This window comes from Notolepis coatsorum (genome assembly GCF_963971535.1).
Source record: "Notolepis coatsorum genome assembly, chromosome: 20".
NCBI lineage: Eukaryota > Metazoa > Chordata > Actinopteri > Aulopiformes > Paralepididae > Notolepis > Notolepis coatsorum.
In genome coordinates, this window is record NC_140184.1 from 35,141,073 (window position 1) to 35,165,153 (window position 24,081).

A 24,081-nucleotide genomic window follows, 5' to 3' on the forward strand; every position below is an offset into this window, starting at 1 on the left:
CCTTGCATAGATCACCAAAACCTACAGCTACAGGTGATTAAAATATCAGTTATTTAAAGGACAATTCTTTATATATATATATTTTTTTATATATATGTTTTAACATAAAACAATGCAATAATAACAAAACCATTCTAAACATGTGTGTTATCAATATATATATATATAATCAATGTCCACATTTTTGTAATACAATAATGAAAGGAAAGGTGAAAAAAGACAAAAAATAAAGTTTTAAGTGAGAAAAGAAAAACTGAAATGCCAGTTCTTCAGTACTTTTTAGGTTCAAAGCCAAATTCTTTATTGTATTTTCCCCTGAAAGCTCCATCTCACTAAGGAAGTGTGCTGCCAGGGTGGTGAGTGGTTACGCTAGCATACTTTATAAGGATAATAGTAGAGCTTAAAGGCTTGTCTGTCTGGGCACTCCTGGTGAAATATGACCATGGCATGGGGGTGTGTGCAGGGTGCCAGGGGAGGCAGTCTGAAGGGAGGCACCAGGCCAGGCAGTGAGTGCAGGGCCTTCAGCCAGGCAGGGCGACAGTACTCCCCTCTCAATCAGCCTCAACTACATGGCTGGCATAGTAGTGCTTCTTTGTGGTTGACTGACTTATGAAGGGTAAGAATAATTACAAGATATTTAAATAATGTAATGCTGGCATCAACTATGTTACCCTATACAACTCTTCCAAGATCAAGGAGAAGCTCTCAGAAAGCAGCTGAGAAAAACTATGATGTGATTTTATTTTACTCTAATCATTAGAATGTGTGTATGATGGATGGCCTGGATTAAATTTGGTGAAAACCTGGCAAAATCGCCTTAAAGGAACACACCAACATTTTTCCAGAAAGAGACAAGAAGTTATATACCAGTTTCCTCTCTGTGCGTTCAGTAGAAAGCTATCTGGCTGCACGTTAGCCTAGCTTAGCACAATGAATGGAAGCGGACAGTGCCGGTTAGCCTAGGCATTGTCCAACTAACACCTCTCCCGAAGGCTAACCGACACTGTCCACTTCCATTCATGACATTCAAGATGTCAGATCACATTGTAATTTGTACTGGAAAACTATACTGTTAAATATTGTGATATATTTTGGGCAGCCCTATATCAATTAACACAATATGGTAGGCTTGAAAAAAATCCTAATGGTTTCCTAAAGGTGGGTACAGAAGCTAGCTAGAATGGAGGAAAATTAAGTTCTGAAAATGCCCCTAAAATAGGAATTATTATGGGTGCAAAGCATGCCCTTAATAAATAGGAAACATTTTTAAAAGAAGTAGATCATATAATTATAATTCTCACATTTGATCTGTCCAGTTGCTTTCTCGCTGAGACAATGTGAGATGTCTGTGAAACATCATCAACACAAGGCTTCCAGGCCTGTACTTTCAAAATAGCTTTTCCACATGGACATTCCTGTTGACAGCATAAGTCCACCCCCAACTGAGTCATGCTCACCTATATATATATACAGTATAATACAGGTCACATTGTGCCAGTGACTGTTGAAGTTGTGAAAGAATAGCTTAGCTTTATCCCAGTTGTTTAAAATAGAATGTGGACTAACTGGTTGTGGACAGTTTCAGAGGAATCTGTAGTCACTTTCAGTGGTTTACAGTGGTTACTATCAGTGCTGGCTGGAGCTTATATATATATATATAATTATATATATATATATATAATTATATATATATATATATATATATGAGCATAAAATACACCTTAAATAAAAATAGAGTATTTAAGATTAAATTGTACATAGAAAATAGATTGGAAATGGAAACGCAATACATTTTACAGGCTGTTTCAGACGTTTGCTTTATTAGGCCACCACCCACCCATTACATCATTCCACTCCCAACATTTATTACTTTCATACTGCTAAAACAAGATATGTCACACTTTCGCACTTGGATGTTGTATTGGAACCTCTCACCTATAGCCGAGGGCTGGGATTTACTTTTGGGGAGTTAGACAAGCAGATACATACCCTTTTCTTCTATGTGCATGCATTGCATTAGGCTTAGGGAACAGCCGCACCGTTAGCCTAGCTTCGTGTCATTCACTGGAAGTAGGTGTGCCAGTGTAGCCTAGTTCCCAACAGTCACAAAATACACTCCAAAACTTTCCTGTAAACATGTCGTTACCTGTGTATTTACCATGTGGAGATTTCTTTTTTTTTTGACATTTTCGTTTTCTAAGCAGATATATACTCACAGATCACAACATGTTTACAGCAAAGTTTTGGAGTTGTATTTCGTGACTGTTGGGAACTAGGCTACACTGGCACACCTACTTCCAGTGAATGACGCTAAGCTTGGCTAACGGTGCGGCTGTTCCCTATGCCTAATGCATGCATTGCACAGAGAAGAAAATGGTATGTATCCGTTTGTCTAACTCCAGGGTAGATGGCAAATAGGTTAATTTCCACAAAGGTTGGCGTGTTCCTTTAAGATGAGAAGGGGATGGATATGACTGAATTCTTAATGTATTCCTGCACGTTGGTTAACAACTGTAGACACGGCTTTAGGTTAACCTCACACATTCTTACATCCATACAACATTTCATCTTACATTTTCCACTCAAACACTTACAAGGTCTAATGGACCTATCTTGAGCCCTGCCCTCTTTTCTTGATCCTCCAATCATGACTGTTGCTTCCCTTGGACAGACTTTGGAAGCAACAGAAGTGATGGTATGATCAATAAAATAGGGCGGGGCTTGAGATAAGTAAATTGCGTGTACAGCACACACGCCCCCACACACACAATTCAATTTCTTCAATGTGAGATTATTGTGTACTCGACACAAGATGCACATTCTTTATGTCAATTCTTGTTCATTTAAAGTGACCCTGAGCAATAAATCGATGTAAACATTTTTCGCATTTGCGTCCAAAAAATAAATAACGAAAAAAAGAAAAGGATAAAGAAGTAAATAGCTTCTGCTCCATTTCCAATATGACTTATTCCCTTTCATTTCTGAATATGTAAATAGGAATACATAATTTGTATAGGCATGCTGGTGCATTGTTTAGATACTGTATGCTGCTGTGGTGGTACAAGGAATAAACATTACACTGTTAAATTACTCCTGAAAGATTTGTAACTGCTTCATTTTTACAATTTGTTCTGCAAAAGGAAATATCTAGTTATATATTGTATTAGATTATGGAGTGCATTCATAGGCTCCAGTAGTAGATATGTGGGGGTCCTGCTAGCTGTTCAGCGTAATAGGACAAGCTAAGTGCTAAAGAAGAGAGAAAGAGAGCAGCAGAGGTCAATCTTTGGCCAGTCTCTGAACCAGTCTGCACCACTCAGCCCTCTTCTGGGTAATGTAGGCCGGGGTGATGGTTTGAACAGGGAGGTGCGGCAAACCCTCCACTCTGGCCTTCTCACACAAGGCCTCTGCGTTACAGATAACATACATGCCACAGTCATAGCTGTTTTGCTGTAATGGGCACGACTCCTCCACGAAGGGCACCCTTCTACCAGCACACAGGAAGGGCTCTAGCTTACTAGCGATGCGCCTGGCGTGCAACGAGTTGCTGTACTCGCTGTCGGAGTCGGAGTCAGAGTGAGCAAGTGAGTCGTAGTGAGCAAAGTGGGTGTTGTCACGGTGGTACAGCAGCAGGCTCCAGTGGGAGCCTCCAGCAGTCTGGTTGGAATTGTCATTGACGGCGAGAAAGAGCCATCGGCGGGAAGCCAGCTCCAACGGCTCTAGGAACAGGGCTAGCTCCTCTGGGCAGGAAGCACACTTAATGAACTGGGTGACTTCTGGACTGATGAAGATGCTAGTTTGGCCCAGGCCTTTGAAACGCTCTGCCGCAAAGTACTCAAAGGCAAAGCCAATGACCTGGTCATTGAGCCAGTGAGGTCCCTCAAGTAAGGCCACATCAGAGCGTCGCAACAGGCTGTCCTGATAGCTCAGCACTACAGGGTCCATTCTCCAAGGCACGGTGAGCGCAGACAGATTGATGGGGTCAGTCTGAAAGACATGGAAGAACAGTATAACGTTACAGGACACAATCACTACCATTCCTGAGGATAACGCATTTCATCAGAGTGGTGATTCAGTAATGATTTGTCTCCTCTTGGCTAACGTTAAGAGCTGGTACTGAAGGATCGCTCGCTGTTAAGAGTCGCAGTGACTGGTGATACAATTAAAACAGATTTATTAGATTAAGTGACCGAACGATTAATCGGATTGAGCAGTAACCGATAAAATAACTACAACTGAAAGTAACGTAACTAACTGCTATCATTACTGCAATGCGTTTTGTCCAGAAGCTGGCTGTTGATGCGGCTAACTAACGACACTCTCTTGAACAAACCCAGTTGGTTAATCTCAAAAAGGCAGCTTGCAATACATGCACCACATTTATCACACGCAGGGAACGCTTGCGTTTAATTCAATTTCACATACCTTAATAAAAAACACATTCAACACAAAGATCAATTTAAACTGCAACACATGCAACCTCGTCCCTCATTGCAGTGCCTAACGTAAACCACCCCAAGAAGAGCGTAAACATTTTGCGACAGTTGTGCATGGACAAAGTGGGCGGTCCCGAGGCTTTGTGTCCAGTGAGATGATTCGCTGGTTGTCCCATTTCAACCAATCCGGTTGATCTTCTCGAGAAGATCCTTGCTTTTTCTCCCCGCCCACGTGTAGCGTGAACGCGCACTGCGCGGGTGTGAGCGGAGTGGCCGCGCACTGATTAGCAGCCAGGCAGCAGAGACAGAGGAGTTAACGTCACCGAGCAGGGAAGGACTGCTTTTAATTATTATTATTATTTTAAAACAGAACACAAGATTGGACTGATTTGGACTAAATGTTTAACTACTCGGAGCGGCCTTGCATTTCAAGGATCTGTTAAGAGAAGAGGCTAGAAACGACAAGAAAACAGCTTTACTCTTTGGGAATACAGGGAATTAAATAGAGACTTTGTATTTGTGTGCGTGCAGCAAGCTCTCTATCCCCCATCCCGACAGTCCGACTCGGAAATATGTTGTTCTACATTCAAGTCTTGAGGTAAGAATGCTTTTAGTTGATCATCATCATGAGTGAGAATGAGTTTTGCGCTGGAAGAACCAGTTGTTGAAAGTCATTGAAAGTATTACAGATTGATTACGTGCACAAAAAGAAAATCCATTCATTGTATTAGATTGACGTATTAGATTGACATTGGCATATGTTGGTTTTTGATCAGCATATTGTTTTGTTGAATGAATAGTCATAATGTCCAGCGTTTCAAGTAATTTATCCAGGCGTTCGTGTGTGTGTGTATATATATGTGCGCGCGCGCGTGTGTATGTCGCGCACGTGTAAAAGTTGAGTGGTGTTGTGACTTATTTAGCAGATAAACTGCAGTTTGCGCCATATTAAATCAATATTCAAATACCCCACTTATGAATATATTGAACTGTTTTGTTGCAGTACAGTAAATGGTCCATATGCTACACGATTCCAACGTGGGTTGATTTTCTCCAGGTGGAAAATACATCGATATCACATGTTCCCTTTTTGATCACACGCACATTCGATACTACTAATTGTACTCAGTGCTGGGATACAAATCTGGCTTTTCTGGGGCGGGGTGAATGTCTGCATGTATTATTTAGTGGAGGTCAGCCAAAAACTGTGTATAATGCAGTGAAGGCAATACAGACTGCAAAGCAGCTGGAACTGTAGAGGGGGTGAAGAGGCTGCTGAATCATGGGCCCTGCCTCAGGCACTCACTGTAAGGTCTGTTCGACTACAACACAGCTATCACTCAGCTCAGACCCCAGCCCAGACCTTCAGCTATTGTGTCTGTTTGAATTGTAAGCCATCAAAACCCTTTCCCCATGCTTGAGTCAGTCCAATTATCAGAAAAACCCAAGTCCCTCAAACAGATCACATTGACTAGTCCTTTAGCCTGGTAACTTTACAGGAGATAGATAGCCTTTTATTTTTTATTTTTTTGGAAGTTGCTGTGACGTTCCCCAACCTGTCCTGCCCTCAGATCTGCACAGGTGACCAGTGTGAAGAGGGCCTGTAGGAATGTGAGGTCTGAGGAGACGCAGCTGCCTGTGGAGCAGAGAGTCGGCCACTGAGGCCAAATACTCTGCTCCCTGCTGACATCTGACACCTCACAGACCCTCTGTCTGCTATTTCCGAATGACAGGCCTCCGTTTGTATCGCATTGGGTTGTAGTTAGAAAACTGGGGTGTTTTTTTACCAGTCCAAGGAATAAATTAATTATTATTTGATCCCCGTCTATTGGTAAGGTCTTAGTTATAAGGAATTGGACACCAGACGTTTGCAAGGTTGTGCAAAGGCATTTGCTCTGTTGGTCAAGAATGTGATATTTCGATTGATTTCTTCTCAACCCTGGAAATGACCACAAATTTGGCAGTTTAGGGTTTTAATGCACAGACCATCGTCAGGGAATATGAACTAGGTAGAGTATAGGCTACTGCAACCCTTCTCTAACTCGGACCAAGCTGATGCACTCACAGTGAGTGTGGTGAAGGAAGAGCAACATCACTCTGCAGTTTTGAAATGCTCAATCATGAAATATTTATGGAGAGCAAGAACAAGCCTAGCTTGATGTGTTACCCCACCATTCCATTTGATAGTGGAATACAATTAAGGCAAAGGGTTCTGCATTTCTGCATTCCATGGAGAATTAGGTCAATAATGAGAAAATTGTGCAATTATTGCACAATTCAGGATAGGCTAGCCTTTCTCAAACCCTGCCCTCTTTTCTTGATCCTCCAATCACAACTGTTGCTCTTCTCCGAGGGAAGCAACAGTTGTGATTGGAGGATCAAGAAAAGAGGGCAAGGTTTGAGCGAGATCAATTATGTCAGCATAAGGTATTAAAATCTTATGATGTGTTACATTTAGAATTAGTGAAGTTGTAATGCTGCCTGCAACAAGGCCTATGTCATAAGTGAATCTTAGAAGGAGGTCCTCTACTAAAGAACTAATACTCATAAGACTTTATCGACTAATCGATTATTTAACACATTTCTGACATTCAGTTTCCTACATGCTATCGTGCAAAGGACCTCTTTTGAATTTAGTACACATTGTTTATTTCAAATTTTATGTTCAGCATGGAAAAAGTGTATAGAAATTGACCTAACAAAATCTTGGTCAACTAAGACTAAACCCAATTAGAGGGGGGCAGCCCTGCCTCTAAGGATGTCTTATAGGACGGCGGCAACAACAACAACAACAACTCCCCCTATGTGTTGACTGTGTCATATCTATTGTTGTTTTGTTCTCTTGGGCATCAAGGCAACCAGCTCTTTCTAACTCCACAAAGCTCCTGTGAGGATTGTTCACGTTCTGCCACAGAACATGACCTCAAAATGAGAATGACCCCAGCGTAGCTCCCCGAGGTGCTTCCCTCTGAACTGAATAGCAGCAACATGTCACATGACACATTATAGTCACATGGTCAAAAAAACGATCCGAAAAGTGTTTTGCAACCACATGATGGGATTGCATGGCGTAAGTGATTGGCATGAAGTCATTAAAGAGGAACCTGCTTGTGTTACATTGAACAAAGCTCCCCTTTCTTTGTTCTGCCATTATATGAGTGAGGCTTTGACCTCAAACACTGCTTCCCTGCTTTCTGCATTTCCCTCTCATTAAATCTATGGCACAGCAACTGGAGTGAGATGGACGATTGTGTCGCTTCCTACAATTTCATTTGAAGGGAGATATGGTGTCGTTTGTTCCTTTTGTCAAAGCCTAGAGTGTACGAGATATGGTGTCAACAAGAAGGAGCCTATTGGTGTAGCCTAGTAGTTGCAAGTTGAGAACACAATCCCGTTGATTTTCTCTGTTAAGTTCCCCTTCATTTTGTTCTACATCCATCAAATCTTTGCGTCAGCGATTTTGTTTTGTAAAAAGATGGAGGTTAAACCCTTGTGTTTAAATCCCTATCTGTTGAGAAACCCCCGCCATGATTTAGTTTATGCATGAACAATCACAGGAAACTTGAAGGGCATGCAAAGGAAGTAGTTCCACGGGGAAACGACCCTTCAGTTAATTTCACTTGCTCCACCATCAGTGTTTCCAAATCAGCTCTGGGTAATTCCATGGTTGACTGAATTTGAACTAAATTAGTCTGTCAATTTGCCTAAATGATAAGATGGAAGTAGATATATAGGTATAGATAAAGGCCTACTATACTTTGAAAATGAAATGGAAAATGCTATTTTAACCGTTTTAGATCACTTCAGTTCCAACCAATTTCAACCAATAATATCATCCGCCTGCCTTACTGTCACTTGGAAATATGTCACAATACGTAAGAAATAATACCCTCGAAATGCTGTTTCAACTTGACTTTAAGAAACCCATGGTGGCCTAATAAAGTTGTTGTAAAGACATGTCTGCTTAGTGTCTGAGCTTGACATGTAGAGTAGTAGCACTGGCAAGTAGTAGGCTATACCCAAAAATGATTTAGGGTAGCAATTAAATTATAACATCATTTTAAACTTTGTTTTAATCTCAACTCGTACTAGTAAGTTGGCGGATGGGGTGCTCTGCTATAGTTGGGCACAGATGTTACCAACTGATGCTGACAACTGACCTCCAAATGTGATACTCCCAGCCCACCAATGAAGTGTCACTCACTTGTTTGTTTGAGCAGTTGCTGCTGGCCAGCCTGCGTATAGATCCATGTGATCTGCAGTACAAACCTACTGACATGCTGCTAAATGGTAAATGGCTGCATTTATATAGCGCTTTTATCCAAAGCGCTTTACAATTTGTTCCTCACATTTGACCCATTCACACACATTCACACACAGATGGCGGAGGCAACCATGCAAGGTGCCAACCTGCACATCGGGAGCAGTTAGGGGTTAAGTGTCTTGCTCAAGGACACTTCGACACGCTGCCTGAGAGGAGCTGGAATCAAACTGGGAACCTCCGGATTACCAGACGATTGCTCTACCTCCTGAGCCACTATCGCCCCATGCTGCTGCCCTGAAGTCCTCCAATATACATTCCTGTTTGTAACCTTTAGTTTTCACTGCCCCCTCTACTGCAGGATATTGGCGCTGGAACATTGGACCTCAGAGTTCTGATTTGTTGAGGTGTGTGTGTGTGTGGTGTGTGTGTGTCTGTGATGACACAGCTGCAACAGTAGCTACAGTGGCCCCCTGTAGCCATATGGTACACACAGGGCAGCGCTAGTGGCTAATCCCTAGGCATGTTCTCCTATGTATTGGGACAATGCTAGCCATTTGCAGGGGAGTATAACTGTTGAGCTGTGATATTGCACTCATCACACATTAGGCTCATCATAGTAAGTAATTTCTTCCTTTTCGACATGGCATTTAAACAAATGCAATTACTGTTCCAGCGTCAGGTAGAGGACCAATTGAGTAACCACTAACCAGCAAATGGTCCGCTTTGTATTTCAAGAAATTGCATCCCCCGGCCTGCCAGAGCTTTCACACCACACACAAGTGTAAGGTATCAAAACGACCGGCTTGAGGGCGGCTAAGTGGTGCAGTGGGCAAGGCGCTCGCCACTAACGCAGGAGATGCTGGGTTCGAGCCCAGCTCTTGGTGTTGCTTCCGGCTTGGCTGGTCGTTCATACTAATACAATTGGCAGTATTAGGGGGTGGGAAAGCCGGTGGGTGGGGATCGGACGTTGTGGACAGCGACTCCTACAGGTCGGTTGGTGCGCCTGTACAGCAGAATCAGGAAGCAACGGGGGTAGCGTGAGCCTCCCACGCGTTACACCTCGCCACTGAGCGATTGTGCTGTACAGATGAAAAGATGCGACGGCTGCCTCCTCGTGTACCGGAGGGGACACGTGATGCAAGGCTTCGTCATCACTGCAGCCGACCAGTGGGAGGCATAGTCTAGCAACGTTCGAGACAGGGGAGGGGAGAATTGAAGGGAGAATTGGCGAGGTGAAATTGGGATGGGAGAAAAAGTGGATACAAAAATAAAAAATTGTCCTATATATAGAATACAAATGTTCTAGAATGTTCTATTATGACATCATACTGTGACATCACAAATGTTCTAGAATGATCTCAGTAGGGATATCCTCTTTCATTGTTCTATGTTGACCACGCCCCCATGGTTCGGCTTTTCCCCTTCAGGGGATTCATCTTGATCCTTAGGCTGCGCCCCCTTTTTGTATCTTTTGAACCGCTTGTCGTAGAGTTGACTGAACCTTGTAATTAGTGTGGGTGACACTAATGTTCTTGAATGTTCTATTATGACACTGTGACATCACAAATGTTCTAGAATGGTCTGCCATTCATTCCTTATGGACCAAAAGTTCCTGTTTAAAGTCGATTTGTAGCCAAACGGTGCGGTGAAACTTTCCAAAAAGTAATAGCAACTCGAGTTGGACCAAATAAAGCTCTGGCAGGAGTTACTGGACAAAAACCGGCGGAATAAATAATAAATAAATAAATAAATAGTATAGATTACAATAGTGTGGGTGGTCACTAACTATAGCTGTAAGTACACCAGGGAAGTGAAAGACACCCACTTTGGTGGCGGGAACCAGCAAGTGACGCTTCATACTGGGGTCAAATACCTGAGTGGGGTGTCAGAGACGCTGTCAGCGTCTCTAAAGCATGATGCTGTTGCAACGTGGGCTCATCTTAATCCAGTGCTCAAGTCCATCCGGGAGGAACATCCAGAAGTGAAGCACATCCATTTTATTTCAGATGGACCCACCTCCCAGTACCGCAACAAGACAGCGTTCTATCTGGCTTCGACAGGGCCTTTCATGAGAGGGTTTGAATATGTCACCTGGAACTTCTCAGAGGCATCTCATGGCAAGGGTGCCCCTGCATCCATTCAATGTAAAATACAATATTTGATCAATGAATGAATTAATGAATAATTTTATTTCGAATGTTTACAAATAAATAAACAAATAAATAATTTTTCGAACATTTTCACAAATAAACAAACGAAAAGGATAGGTTTGAAGCCGAAGGCTTATAGAGCAACCTACCCCTAATTCAAAAAAATTATAATTCAAAAAAATTAAAGTTTTCAAAATATAACAAACAAAAAAATAAAAAATAAAAATCAACAAAAAACGATCCAGAAAAGAACAAAAAAAGTTAGTTTGCAAGATCAAACAAACAAACAAACAAAACAAACAAAATCAACAATCAACCAAAAAAACGATTTCTGAAAAGAACATAAGCCAACTTAGGAAAAATCAAAAATTCATCTGCAATACCAGAGTTTCATGGTAGAAAAAAAAGAAAAGAAAAAAGATTGTAGGTTAAATTTTACTATAAGATTCTAGAACTCTGTTTTTAAACTTAAAAATACTCCTGCTGTTTTTTATTTCATCCGGTATATTGTTCCAGAGTTTCACTCCTTTAACTGACACAGACATACTTTTAAGTGTGGTTTGAGCTCTAGGCTGTTTCAAATTGAGTGTTCTTCTTAAATTATACGTCACCTCTCGTTCTTTAAACAAAATTTGTAAGTTACATGGCAGTTGATTAATCAATATTTAATCGAGGTATATCTCACTACATGATAATGTTATATACTTTATCCAAACAGAGGGGAAAGAGAAAGTTATGACTTTGTGTTTGCATGATGAATGATAAAATTGTTGAATAATGATACGAGTAATGATATAGTGATAAGCTCTTCCCTACGATTGCCTCAGGAATTCTTTCGGCGTACAGTAGTCTGTCTGGTGTCATCAGGGCATGAAGGAGGGGAGGATGAGCGGAGATAGTTCCGGTTAACCAGGCAGCTGGTCTGTGTGATATGGTTGGCTAAAACACAGCCACTTCCTCAGGCTTGATTGGCTAATGGACGGTTAGTTGGTACTGGCTCACTCATTCCTGCTAAAGTTACAGTATCTACTGAATGAGCAGTGTTTCCCCTAGGATTTTTTTCAGGGGGTGTGGTAGGCCCCCCGAAACTACTAGTGTTGTCACGGGGCACGCATGTCACGGATATGTGGTGTCAACAACAGTGTTGTCATAGACGAGCGCAGTAAGGCGGTTGTTAGTATCGGTACATTAACTGCATTTCTCTACACTGAGCTGAAATGAAACGATTGCACATAAATTTGGTAAATAAATATTAAAGCGGAACTATCTTATAAATGGCCTTTTCCAGTGTTTAGCATTGTTTTCTAGCAATGTGGGTTTGTATCAATGGGGTCTATGTAGGGCTGGGCGATATGACGATATTATATAAATATCGGGTACAGTTCATTAACGATACACTTTTTTAACGTATCGTGGATATCGTGATGTTTTGCCCAAGAGGATTGTGTCGCGTCAATCTGGTCCACACGTTCAAACTTTTGAACAACGCCGCCCCCACACACACACTACTGCATCAAAGTTACTACTTATGATTAACAAATGCATTCGTTTTGTGGCATTAACGTTATATAGTTACACGTTCAATAACATCAGCGTATTTACCCGAACATAGCAACGTCCGAGGACGACATAGATAGCAAGCATTACTCGTTCATATCTCAGCCCGTGCTGAGTAGTGCCCATTCTGCGGTCTGTTAATAAAGTTTTCAATCAGACAGATGTATGGAAAGGCTTTTATTATAACATTCGTTGCAGTAAAATCATTATGCCTCGTTTAGTCATGCTGCGGTGCGCTGGTAATCTTATCGTCGGCCGCGGGTAGCTAACGTTGTTGTTGTTTTGGAGCTCTCGTCAAAATCAATGGAGGACCGTCTGGAAAGTAAAAAACGAATAACGCTTGCCGATTGGTGCTAAGAACAGCAGGGCGGGTGCAAGCGGTGTGACGTAATTGGCAGACTCGACTGTCAATCAAAATTATTCTGTTGCCGGCTGAATGATTGAATGAATGAAAACTTTATCAACAGATTGCAGAATGGGTACAATACAGTACAGCTCAATACAACAACAGTGGACTGGAGGATGAAGACCAGAAAAAGACTTCGGCTTTTTTACATAAGGGTCTTCCATTTTCAATTCATAAAAACATTTAGAGACATACAAATATACAGTAGTTTCATTAAAATGCTATTGATTGATTGATTGATTGATTGATTGATTTAAAACTTTATTAACATATTGCAGAATGGGTACAGTACAGCTCAATACATACAATTGTTAAGGGGATGCAGACCAGAGAAAGACTTTCGTCTTGTTTACATCAGGGTCCCCCATTTTCAATTAATCATATTTCATATCTAAATCATATAATATCTCATTGCTAAATATATGCAATATATAATCTAATAATCCAATAATCAAAATCTAATATATAATATAAAAATGCTAAATGCATGGGTATTTTATTTTGTCTTTAATGTTACCTTGCAAACTCAAATACTGTCTTGGTAAGCCTCATAATGAATTGTTTGGGGAAAAAAAGAAAAACGCCCCCTCTATGTCTCTGTCTGATGATGTCGTGATCAGCCAGCAACGGGCCAAGTTTGTTTTGAGACCCGCCGAATGTTGTCCCAACTGCTCTGAGTCGGGTGTGTTCCGCACATTTTTGCAAGGAGGACATTGAGAATCAAGGACTTTATAATGCTGGGATGATTTCCAGGATGTTACTAAAGAAGGGAGCTTTACAGAGTATTCAGGACCCGAAAGAAAATATCGAATCAGTAAGTACAAATGTCGTAATTAGTCATTGATTCACTGTCTGGGTTATATTTTTATGGACAGAAGTTGTCAAATCATTACTCAGCAACTGTCAACTGTCTGCACATGTGTCAATAGTGTGTGGTTTTATATATATTTTTTTATTTTATCTACTAAAACTGCATTGTAAATGTCCCTCAACAACACTACCTGATAATTTCACCATGGGAGATAAGCATTATCTACCAGTACCTATACTTACTCTTGACAATCAATCAATCAGATTTATTTATATAGCACATTTAACATGACACATGTCAACCAAAGTGCTGTAGTGTAGGGTAGATACCTAGATACATCTAGACAACATATAGACAACAATGAATCACAACTCCGTTTTACGGGAGGGCACACAGGCAAGCACACAGGAAAACAGGGCATGAATCAGTGAACATCGGGAAAAACTAATAGCTAGAACTGACTTTTGTTTTAATGCCCCAGCTTCTTGGAATGATCTTCAACTCACGCTAAAAATCAAGACCCCACTATATGGACAATTTAAAAACATGATCACAAATCTCCCCGCTTCAGTTTGTAACTTTGTTCTTTCTTTTTTCCATCTGTGTTTAAGCCCTATTTATTCAATGTCTTGATTATCTAAATAGATTTTTTATTTGCATTAGAAATGACTCTTTTGAGAATAGATGAAGGTTTGAAAGGAAATTAAAGCTAAGTTGGATCAAATTGTATTTTCCCTAGGGATGCCCCGATCACGTTTTTTGCCACCGATCACCGATCGTCGTGATCCATATCGGCCGATACCGATCCGATACCGATTGTTTTTGATTAAAAAGAAATTAAAGATTATTTTATATAATTTTATTTTTATTTTTTTTTTATAAAATATATATATTATATAATTAGACTTGTACTTGTATTATCTGCGACTGCGAGACATCGCCACCACGCAACAAGTCAAAATGCTCACTATCTGCAAACAGCTCCACTGTCTGTGTGTACTCTAGTAGCCCAGCTCAAAAGGATTCTCCGGCGCTGCAGCGGGACCCCATTGGTAACGTTAAGTGCTTTGGTCGTTTCACATTCAGCAAGCCCTCAGCTCGAATACGCATTAAATCAATGTTATAAGACATTGATATCAAGAGCTATCTGTAGCTACTGCTAGCCGGCTAGATGACGTTAAGACAGAACTTTAGTTCAATGGGACATTTCGTTTTGAACAGTAAACGAACGTCAGCTAACGCAAGCTAACTGAGGTATGAACATGAACTACTAGACTTTCTGGATCATTTGTTGATATCAGGAGCTATCGGTAGCTAGCCGGCTAAATACCGTTAGACAATGCCTACTAAACGTGAATAGTTGACTGGGTAATTTTGTTTAAACAGTAACGATAGCTAGGTAGCTAACGTTAGCGCAGGTCGAATGCAGTGCACTACAGACTCGAGCAGAGGAGCCGCACCTCTTTGTTTACAAACTCTACACGGGGGCGGGCGGGGCTAGGGAGGAGGAGCAGCGGCAGTTTGCAGGTCGTGTGTGTCTGAGACAGACAGCGAGTGAGAGCTTCGCTTGATCGGTTTCCCTATCGGCGAATATGACTAATTATCGGAATTCACAGATTGCATATTTATACTGAGTATCGGCCGATAACGATCGGTGGCCGATCGATCGGGGCATCCCTAATTTTCCCTAATGTTAACTGAATGTGTTGGGCAAAGTCATAGTGCATCCAAATGCTTACAGCCATGAAAGTGTAATAACACATCAAGCCCTTTTCTATACCAAACCCCACATGCGCAACAAATCTCTCCAGAGTTTGTAGCCATCATCTCACTGAAGTGAAGCTTGACAGCAACGTTGCTTGATCATCACCACTGCAGGCCTAGCTGTCTCTCCTTCCATTGCGGCTCCAGCTGCAGTTCTGCAGCACCACTGGTCTCATATTTCAAAAGCCTTCCCGTCTACTGCAGGCAGACAGTGATCAGCCCCCACCCTCATCTGAAGAGTGGGAGCCTTCGAAAACACTGCCCTGTAATTACAGGTCATGTTTTTTGTAATGCGTTAAGCAGATGTGCTTAACATTCAGCCCCCAAGTATGTATGTGATAAGACTCTCCATTGTAGGCCAACACTGTTCTGCAGACTAAATCATGTTGGTTGAGCTTTCTCGGATTATATTTAATGATTTTGACCCCTCTGAATTGTATTTAAGCATTACATCACACGCAGGAGTGGTTTGTGACCAATAAACCATGCCTAGGGGTGGTTGTTAGGCCCGAGGCGCAGCCGAGGGTCGTTAGACCCCCCCTAGGCATGGTTTATTGGTCACAAATCACGACTGCACGTGGTGTAAAGCTTTTATACAACTGCCAGATTCATCCAACCTTATTTCTATACAATAAACACACATTAATCGAAGATTTATTGAAAAAACCATCCGCCAGAAAAAGTAGTTCCCACAACTCCATGTGGAAGCAGCTTGAAGTGCATCCAACCAAACTAACACATCCAACTGTGTATTATTGGAATGATTGAGAGAAGTTGCCTCATGTGGAAGCAGCTTGAAGTGCATCCAACCAACTAACACATCCAACTGTGTATTATTGGAATGATTGATTGAAAATTTATTAAAACGTTTTCTTTGCCCTATAGGAAAAAAACGTTTTCTTCGCCCTATTTTTTTATTTATTTCTTTTAGCCTAAACTTAACCAGTTGGAAACCAGGGGTACAGTAATAAAATTAGCAATCAACCAATCAATCAATTCAATAGACCATGCTCACTTAAAACAGCGCTGCTTCTCTCTCAGTCTGACTCCCCCGCTGTTGCAGACAGGAGTGTGTGTGTGTGTGTGTGCGTGTGTGTGTGTGTGTGTGTGTGTGTCACAGTGTGTGTGTGCGTGTGTGTATGTGTGTGTGTGTGTGTGTGTGTGTGTGTGTGTGTGTGTGTGTGTGTGTGTGTTTGTGGGTACGCCAGCGTCGGACAGTGTGAGAGAGAACGCTGCAAGAAAGTAGGAAGGAAGAAATTTAAATCAATCAATTAATCTATCAATCAATCCGCGATTTTTCTTTTGTTCTAGATTGAGTCAAGACCCATCAATTACATCATCCAACATTGTTTAAAATACTAACACATTCCCCTTGACAGAATCGCTTCATATTTAGTCGTTATGGTGCTTTCAACATAACCATTTGATCTCCGCGATCCTGTTTTCTCCCGGAGTGAGCCGGGGAGGGTTATGTGATTTGGTTGTGGGCGGGTCCTGAGCCCAGGACCGTGGATTGTTACCAATAAAGACGTGTGAATGGCCAATCAGAATCGAGAAATTTGCATGCCGTTGTATAATGCTTGTTCCATTAGAGTTGCTATGTAATGCTACTCTTGAAGGAACTGAATGGATTCCCTATAATCCATCGTTTTGATGGCTAAATCAAAGAAAACATGAAGAAAACAGAAAGGTTGTTCACTCTTGTGGATGATCTTATACCATATATTTTGTTCTGGCAGTGTGTCTCTTTTCCAAACCTTCCGGGCCTCAGTGGACTCAAGCTGCCCAAATAACATTTTCTATTGATCAGGCCAAAAATGCATTAGCGGACAAACAATGCATTTGAAATGGATTAACAACCCACAGAGGATTGTACTGGTATCTAGAACTGCATTATACACCACGACACAAAGAGATACTAGTTAGATATAAACCAGTGGAAACTCCTGTCTGGGAGTCACTGGAAGAGCCAAAAACATTGGCTTTGTGTGCAGCATTTGTTTGAGTTGCACAGACTTGATATGATTGAGTTTAACTGAATGCTGTTGACTCCTCTGAGTGACTATTCATAGTTCAGCGGTTCATTGCCCTGAGGTAGAAATCTATTCTCTGTATCATTATGCAATGCATCAAAGGTAGAATTGTTCTGGCAGCTATATATGATCAACCTGAACAGAGTTAATCAACCATGATGGTACTGATCAGATCTTCATGCCCTCAGGCTGGAAACTCATTTTGGTTTGATCTGTCTTGAGATACAGTGTAGGCAAGGCCTTTGCCAATCAAATGTGTAATGAAAGTATCCAGCGTACGAATTGGACAGTATTAATCCATTATTGCACAGGGAACAGCTACATTTCTTTTTACCGGAAGGTTGGAGAACTTGGAGGCATTGTTACATCTTTGGCACTGTGTTCAATGAGCAGCTACAGTGATTACTGCTCATCTCCACTCAGCCATGAAAGAGGACTCTTGCTTCAGTGTGTGTATATATATATTAGTGCTGTCAAACGATTAAAATATTTAACTCGATTAATCGCATGATTGTCCATAGTTAACTCGCGATTAATCGCATTTTTTATTTTTTTTTACCTTAAACAGATCTTTTTCAAGTTCCAAGTTTTAATACTCTTATCAACATGCGAGTCAACAAATGCTTGCTTTGTGCAGCCATTTAACACAAAAGGATGACCCTCATGCATTGCAAATTTGCATCAAATTCAAAACAGAGTGATGCACAAAATAACTTAAAAGAAAATAATAATTTAAAACAATGAATAAAGTGTGCATGAAATAATAGGGGAAAGAAAACGTTAGGAACTTGTTACATTCACACACACAAGGGCTGATTAATCACACACCCCCCTCTCTCCCTCACACACACACTCTCCCAGCTCTTTTTCTCTTTTGCCCCTTCCTCATCTCTCTCACCCCCCTCTCTCTCTATATCTCACTCACACACACACACACACACACACACACACACACACACACACACACACACACACACACACACACACACACACACACACACTTCAGAAACAAACATAGTATCAATGAGAGCATCAATAATACACCTGAGTGAAGTCTAGTAAAAAATTTTTTTTTTTTTTTTTAGTTAATCTTGAGTTAAAAAAATTTGTGGCATTAATAGAATCGGGAGTTAACGCGATATTAACGCGATATATTTGACAGCCTTAATATATATATATATATATGTATATGTATATGTATATATATATATATATATATATGTGTGTGTGCGCGTGTGCATTCTCATGTCCTGTCGGTGTATGTTAAACTGTATGCTTTTGTGTACAAGTCGTAACACCTGTGTGAACCCATAGTCTCTTCGGATGTCCGTGCCTTGGCTTTGTGTTCCTGCCAGCTGGCATGTCTGGAAGAGGCCTGGTGGTGCCCTAGCCGTTCCTCAGCCCTGCCTTGCCCCCAGGCCAGGGGCCCCTGTGCGGGACCGTTCCTCAGCACTGCCTTGCCCCCAGGCCAGGGGCCCCTGTGCGGGACCATTCGGCCCGCTGGTCTGCCATTCTGAGAGGGAAATGGAGTGTGCATAATCCAGGTCACTGATACCTCATACTAGGCTTGCATCCTCTACTCCTCCTCTACTCGTCCTTTGCTCCTCCCTTTTCTCATCTCTCCTTCCTGCCTCTGCCCTCGCTCACCCAAACCAGCTGCCCAGAGTAGAGTACAGTCAGACCGTATTTATAGTAGAACCTCATTTATCCCAACCTCAGAGTTCCTAACTGACCGGTTCACCAAACCAGACAAATATTATGTTTGGTTGCTTTTTTTGTTTGTTTGTTTCCTCCCCTCCAAGTGTGTTACTTCACCTGCATCCCCGATTCTCTTTAGGCTGTGGTTTGGAACCTTCAATAGACCAGTAGTAGATGATCGCAATGTTCTAGAAGGCACATAGTTGACTAGAGAATTTGCAATGTAGCTTAGCTTGGTCCTATAAGGAGGAGGACCTTGAAATCGATTCTAAATGTTACCAGCAGCCAGTGCAGGTTAGCTAATACTTGACTGATGTGGTCTCTCCTCTTGGTTCTAGTTAGTAGCCTAGCTGCCGAGGTTTTTATGAGTTGGAGTTGTTGTTGTGTTTTTTTTGGGAGGCCGGTGAGGAGTGCATTACAGTAGTCAATTCGGCTTGAGATAAAGGCATGGATCCGTTTTTCAGCGTCTTTTTGATTTATAAACGGCCGTACCTTAGCTATGTTGGTGGAAAAAGGATGTTTTTGTCACCTTGTTGATGTGTGATTTAAAGCTTAGGTCTGAGTCTATTATATAACACCAAGACTTGTAACTTCAGGTTTGATCCAACGAGTAAGTTGCCCCATATTGCTCTGTAATATTTATCTTTTTGTTATAGGACAGACTAGTAGGCTTTCAGTTTTGTCCTCATTTAATTTTAGGAAGTTGTTCGTCATCCATTTGTTTATTGCTAAGAGACAAGCGGAAATGGAGTTAATAGCTATGTGATCATTTGGTTCAGCGGAGATGTAAAATTGTGTGTCATCTGCGTAACTATGGGAACATACATTACATTGTGTTTTCTAATGATGTCTCCAATTGGCAGCATGTATAGTGAGAATAATAATGGACCAAGGCAGCTCCCCTGTGTAACTCCGAAGTAGGTGTCATGTTTCTCAGAAGAATGATCTCCACGCCTAACGTAATATTTTCTCCCTTTGATATATGTTCTGAACCAGTTTAATACATAGTTAGAAAGACCAACTAACTTTTCTAGATGATTTATTAGGATATCATGGTCGATCATATCAAACGCTGCGCTTGGATCTAATAGGAAGAGAATTGAGACTGTTTGCATCAGAGTTTATTCTGAGGTCACTAATTATTTTAGTAAGAGCAGTTTCAGTGCTATGGTGCGTTCTGAAGCCTGATTGAAATTCCTCCATGATGTTGTTTTCTTTGAGAAAGGAGTTTATTTGTATTGAGACTATTTTTTCAAGTATCTTGCTTATGAATGGAAGGTTGGATATCGGCCTATAGTTGGTTAGTACATTACTGTCTAGTTTGGGTTTCTTTAGTAAGGCTCTTACCACGGCTGTTTTGAATGCACCTGGGAAAATGCCTGTCAGAAGTGATGTATTTATAATATTTAGGACATGACTTGCAATACTCTCGAATATTCGTTTAAAAAATATTGTGGGTATAGGGTCAATACAGGAAGTGGAGGAGTACATTCCATGACAGTTTTGTAAAGCTCAGTTGATGTAATGCAAGCGAATCTTCCTATAGTTACCTTTTCGCAGGGTTTGCTGATGGTGTCCATTAGGAAGCGTGGCTAACGCTAATGGCACGCATACCAGAGGCTAATTGCCTACGAAAACAGGCACAGAGGCACTGAAAGAGGATTTCACCCATCTAATGAACACACTAGACCAGGGGTGGCCAACCAGTCAGAGACTAAGGGGGCTTTCACACTCAGCCTTTTGTACCGAATCACCGTCCCGGAGCACGGGGGGCAGTGTTCTCACTCACCACTTTTGGGGTGCGAAACGGCGCTGATTCGTTTCACCCCCCGCTGAACGGGATCACCTGGCAGAGGTGGTCTCCGATTCGGTCCCGGGAGAACGGGGGGTGTGGCTTTGCGAGCTTGTACCTATTCACGGGCGTGGCGCCAGGTGCTGACATAACGTCATAACTATTCGACCAAGCAACATCGATTTAGCAAACATGGCAAGCAAAGGTTCACTGTGGTCAACTGCCGAAATTGAGTACTTGCTAGCGTTTTGGGCTGATGAGAGCATTCAGCAACAGCTGGACAAGACGCATAAAAATTCGGAAATTTATGGAAAATTCGCCGATCATCTGGCTGTGCACGGATTCAGAAGATCGGTCGAGCAGTGTCGAGCCAAAGTGAAGAAGTTGCGGCTGCAATATTTACGAGTACGAGATGTGGTGCGTAAATCTGGCAGCTCGTCTGATGAGAAGGACAAATTTCAGTGGTACGAGGCAGTGGACAACATTCTCAACAGCAAACCGTCCAGTGACCCCCCCGTTGTTCAGTCAGAAGATGTGGAGAACACACTACTTTTGGTCGACATACCATCGAGTCCATGTGAGTACACGTTTAGCAATTATATTCATCTATTTTCATGATGTAAACAAGACGAACGTTTTTTCTCTGGTCTGCATCCCCTTAACAATTGTGTGTGTATTGTACCCATTCTGCAATCTGTTAATAACGTTTTCAATCAAGTTTTCAATCAATGCAAGGTTACTGTATTTCATTCTGTTCTACAGGGCAGTGATTAGACGGCATATATTATGTAGTTGGTTTTATACAAATACACTAACTGCCCACATAGTCAACAAAGTGATATTTTGGTTGTAGCCTGCCTTCAATTAATTTTATATATTTTTTTGCATACAGGTGTTTCTGATGGCCCAGGTCCTAGTCCAGACAACCGACGCAAGAGAAGTCGACTGCTGGACACACAGTCGACTGCTGGTGAGAGAGACGTCAGTCCTTCCGCCAACCTGCTAATCGGTAAGTACAAAGTTTTTAGCAATTATATTCATCTATATTCTCATGCCTTCAGTGTCTGCCTGGTCAGTCTGTGGCCAAAACCTGTGTTTTAGCATTATGCAAAGTTACTGTAGTTGGTTTTATACAAATACACTAACTGCCCACACAAAAAGTGATATTTTGGTTGTAGCCTGCCTTCAATTAATTTTATATTTTTGCTTGCATATATACAGGAGTTTCAGATGGCCCAAGTCCCAACACCCGGCGGAAGAGGACTGCTGATGAAAGAGACAGTGTGGGTGCCTTTATAGACCTGACCAACAAGAGATGCCTGGATTTTAAGAGCCACAAAAATGACTGTGGTACCACAAAGAGCCACACCATATACCAGCGTTTCTCAACCTTTTTTTTCAGTCACGGCACCCTTCATGTGTTTATAGGTCTCACCCTCTGGCCTCTGAAGTTGCTAATGTCTTTTTTATTTGGGCCTCACAGGGTTAAAAGTACCCTGTGAGACCCACGGTTGCAAAATTACAAAATCACTTTTAGCCATTTAAAAAAATAATGTTTATTTAAAAAATGTTAAAGGGGAACTATTTGACTATTTCTTTCACTATTTGGGCACTTTTACACAATTCCTGTGAGTCTATGGAACACCTAGGTTTTTTTCAAATGGTGAGGTAAGTACCACGTCCTTCCTTCCTCTAGATTTAACGTACGGTTTGTATTTCTAATCAAGTACTCAAAAACCGCATTTTTCTATCTCAAGATCTTAAGCCGTTTTGAGGCTGGGCTTCAACCACTGTGTGGCCTGGTGCCAACTGCCACATCAACTGCCACATTATTATGCAGCTGAGAAATCTCTGACATCACAGATATGCAAATTTTCAGATGACTCAGTTCAGTGAGGGTGAATATTGTGAGAGGAGAATTGGAAGAATGCGCCAATAGGAGAATTAGAGACATAGATCCTATTAATATAAGTCCACATAGCTAAGAAACAATGGTAAACACTGAAAAAGGCCATATAAAATAGTTCCCATTTAAGCACATGTATAGTCCTGTTGTTCAGCCTCACAATGCTATTTGATAGTAAATGTGTTTATATGTCCCACCCTCTGGCCTCTGAAGTTGCTAATGTCTTTTTAATTTGGGCCTCACAGGGTTAACCTCTTAAGCCCGAGATATACAGTAAAAGTGTATATTTTCAGCATTACGTTTGTTTATCAATTATTTTAACTGTTATTAGTGAAATATAAGATTATAGAAATCTCAGGGCATTGAGTCGGAAACCGGCGCATATTGACAGGAGGAAGTGGCACATCTAAAAGTGAGTGTAGTCTTTTGAAGGAAGAGACTCAGGGCTTTCAAATTTTGAAAAACAACCCTACCCAGCTCACACCAGCCCCTGTCAATCATCTGACTTCTGGATTCACTTTTTTATTTCTCTTATTTTTTGGGATTATCTCCCACAAACCTGAACGTTATTGCCATAAAACAGAACGCAGTTAGTTTCTCTACCTTTCTGTGAACGTCTTGCAAAAAACGGTGTTGCAATATGATGAAAAATGGTGGAGAAATTCCCTAGATTCAGATACCAAGAACATGCAAATGGACTATTTAAAAAAGAAATTAAATTTGTATTCTACGTCCTTGTGGAATGAGTGACATAAAAAAAAAAAAAAGTAAAAAATTATTTTTAATTTTTTTTATGGATGGAAGAGCCGCACATTGACGGGCAAAGAGCCGCATGCGGCTCGCGAGCCGCGGGTTGGCCACCCCTGCACTAGACTATATCAAGATGTATCCATCAGTGGACCAATTGCATGCTTTTGCAGAGGACAAGAAACCTTCAGTCGACTCCTTCAGACATTAAGCACCCCCCACAGCCCAAATGGAATGAAAAAAATATATATATTAGGGCTGTCTTAAATACTTCGAAGCTTCGAAGCTTCGTTCGATGGCACAAGCTTCGAACATTAAAAAAAAATAAAAGTTTTTAAAAAAATAAAAAAAAAATAAAAAGATTAATTTTTGTGTGAGTGACAAGACTCACTTCTTCAACCATTATCTGGAATGATAAAAAAAAACGACCGCGACTAACCTTACTGTCATGCACTTGTCCTAATAAACTAACCTACACTGTAACACGCAACACTTTGATAAACATTGTTACTCAGCT

At 41.3% G+C, this 24,081-nt stretch overlaps 2 protein-coding genes across 2 annotated transcripts in view; one reads left to right on the forward strand and one right to left on the reverse strand.

Moving 5' to 3' along the window:
- Positions 1-1,814: 1,814 nt before the first annotated feature.
- senp8 (SUMO peptidase family member, NEDD8 specific) lies at positions 1,815-4,517 on the reverse strand. Its single transcript, XM_084337568.1, has 2 exons — positions 4,426-4,517; positions 1,815-3,987 (listed from the first exon to the last, which is right to left on the reverse strand). Exon 2 carries the CDS (start codon positions 3,943-3,945, stop codon positions 3,280-3,282), a length of 666 nt encoding a protein of 221 aa, XP_084193694.1. The 5' UTR covers positions 3,946-3,987; positions 4,426-4,517; the 3' UTR covers positions 1,815-3,279.
- Positions 4,518-4,753: 236 nt separating this feature from the next.
- The window catches only part of myo9aa (myosin IXAa), a 204,572-nt gene continuing 185,244 nt past the window's right edge, over positions 4,754-24,081 (forward strand). Inside the window, 1 exon segment of the mRNA XM_084337743.1 lies at positions 4,754-5,034. The gene's annotated coding sequence lies outside the window, so the exon portion shown is untranslated.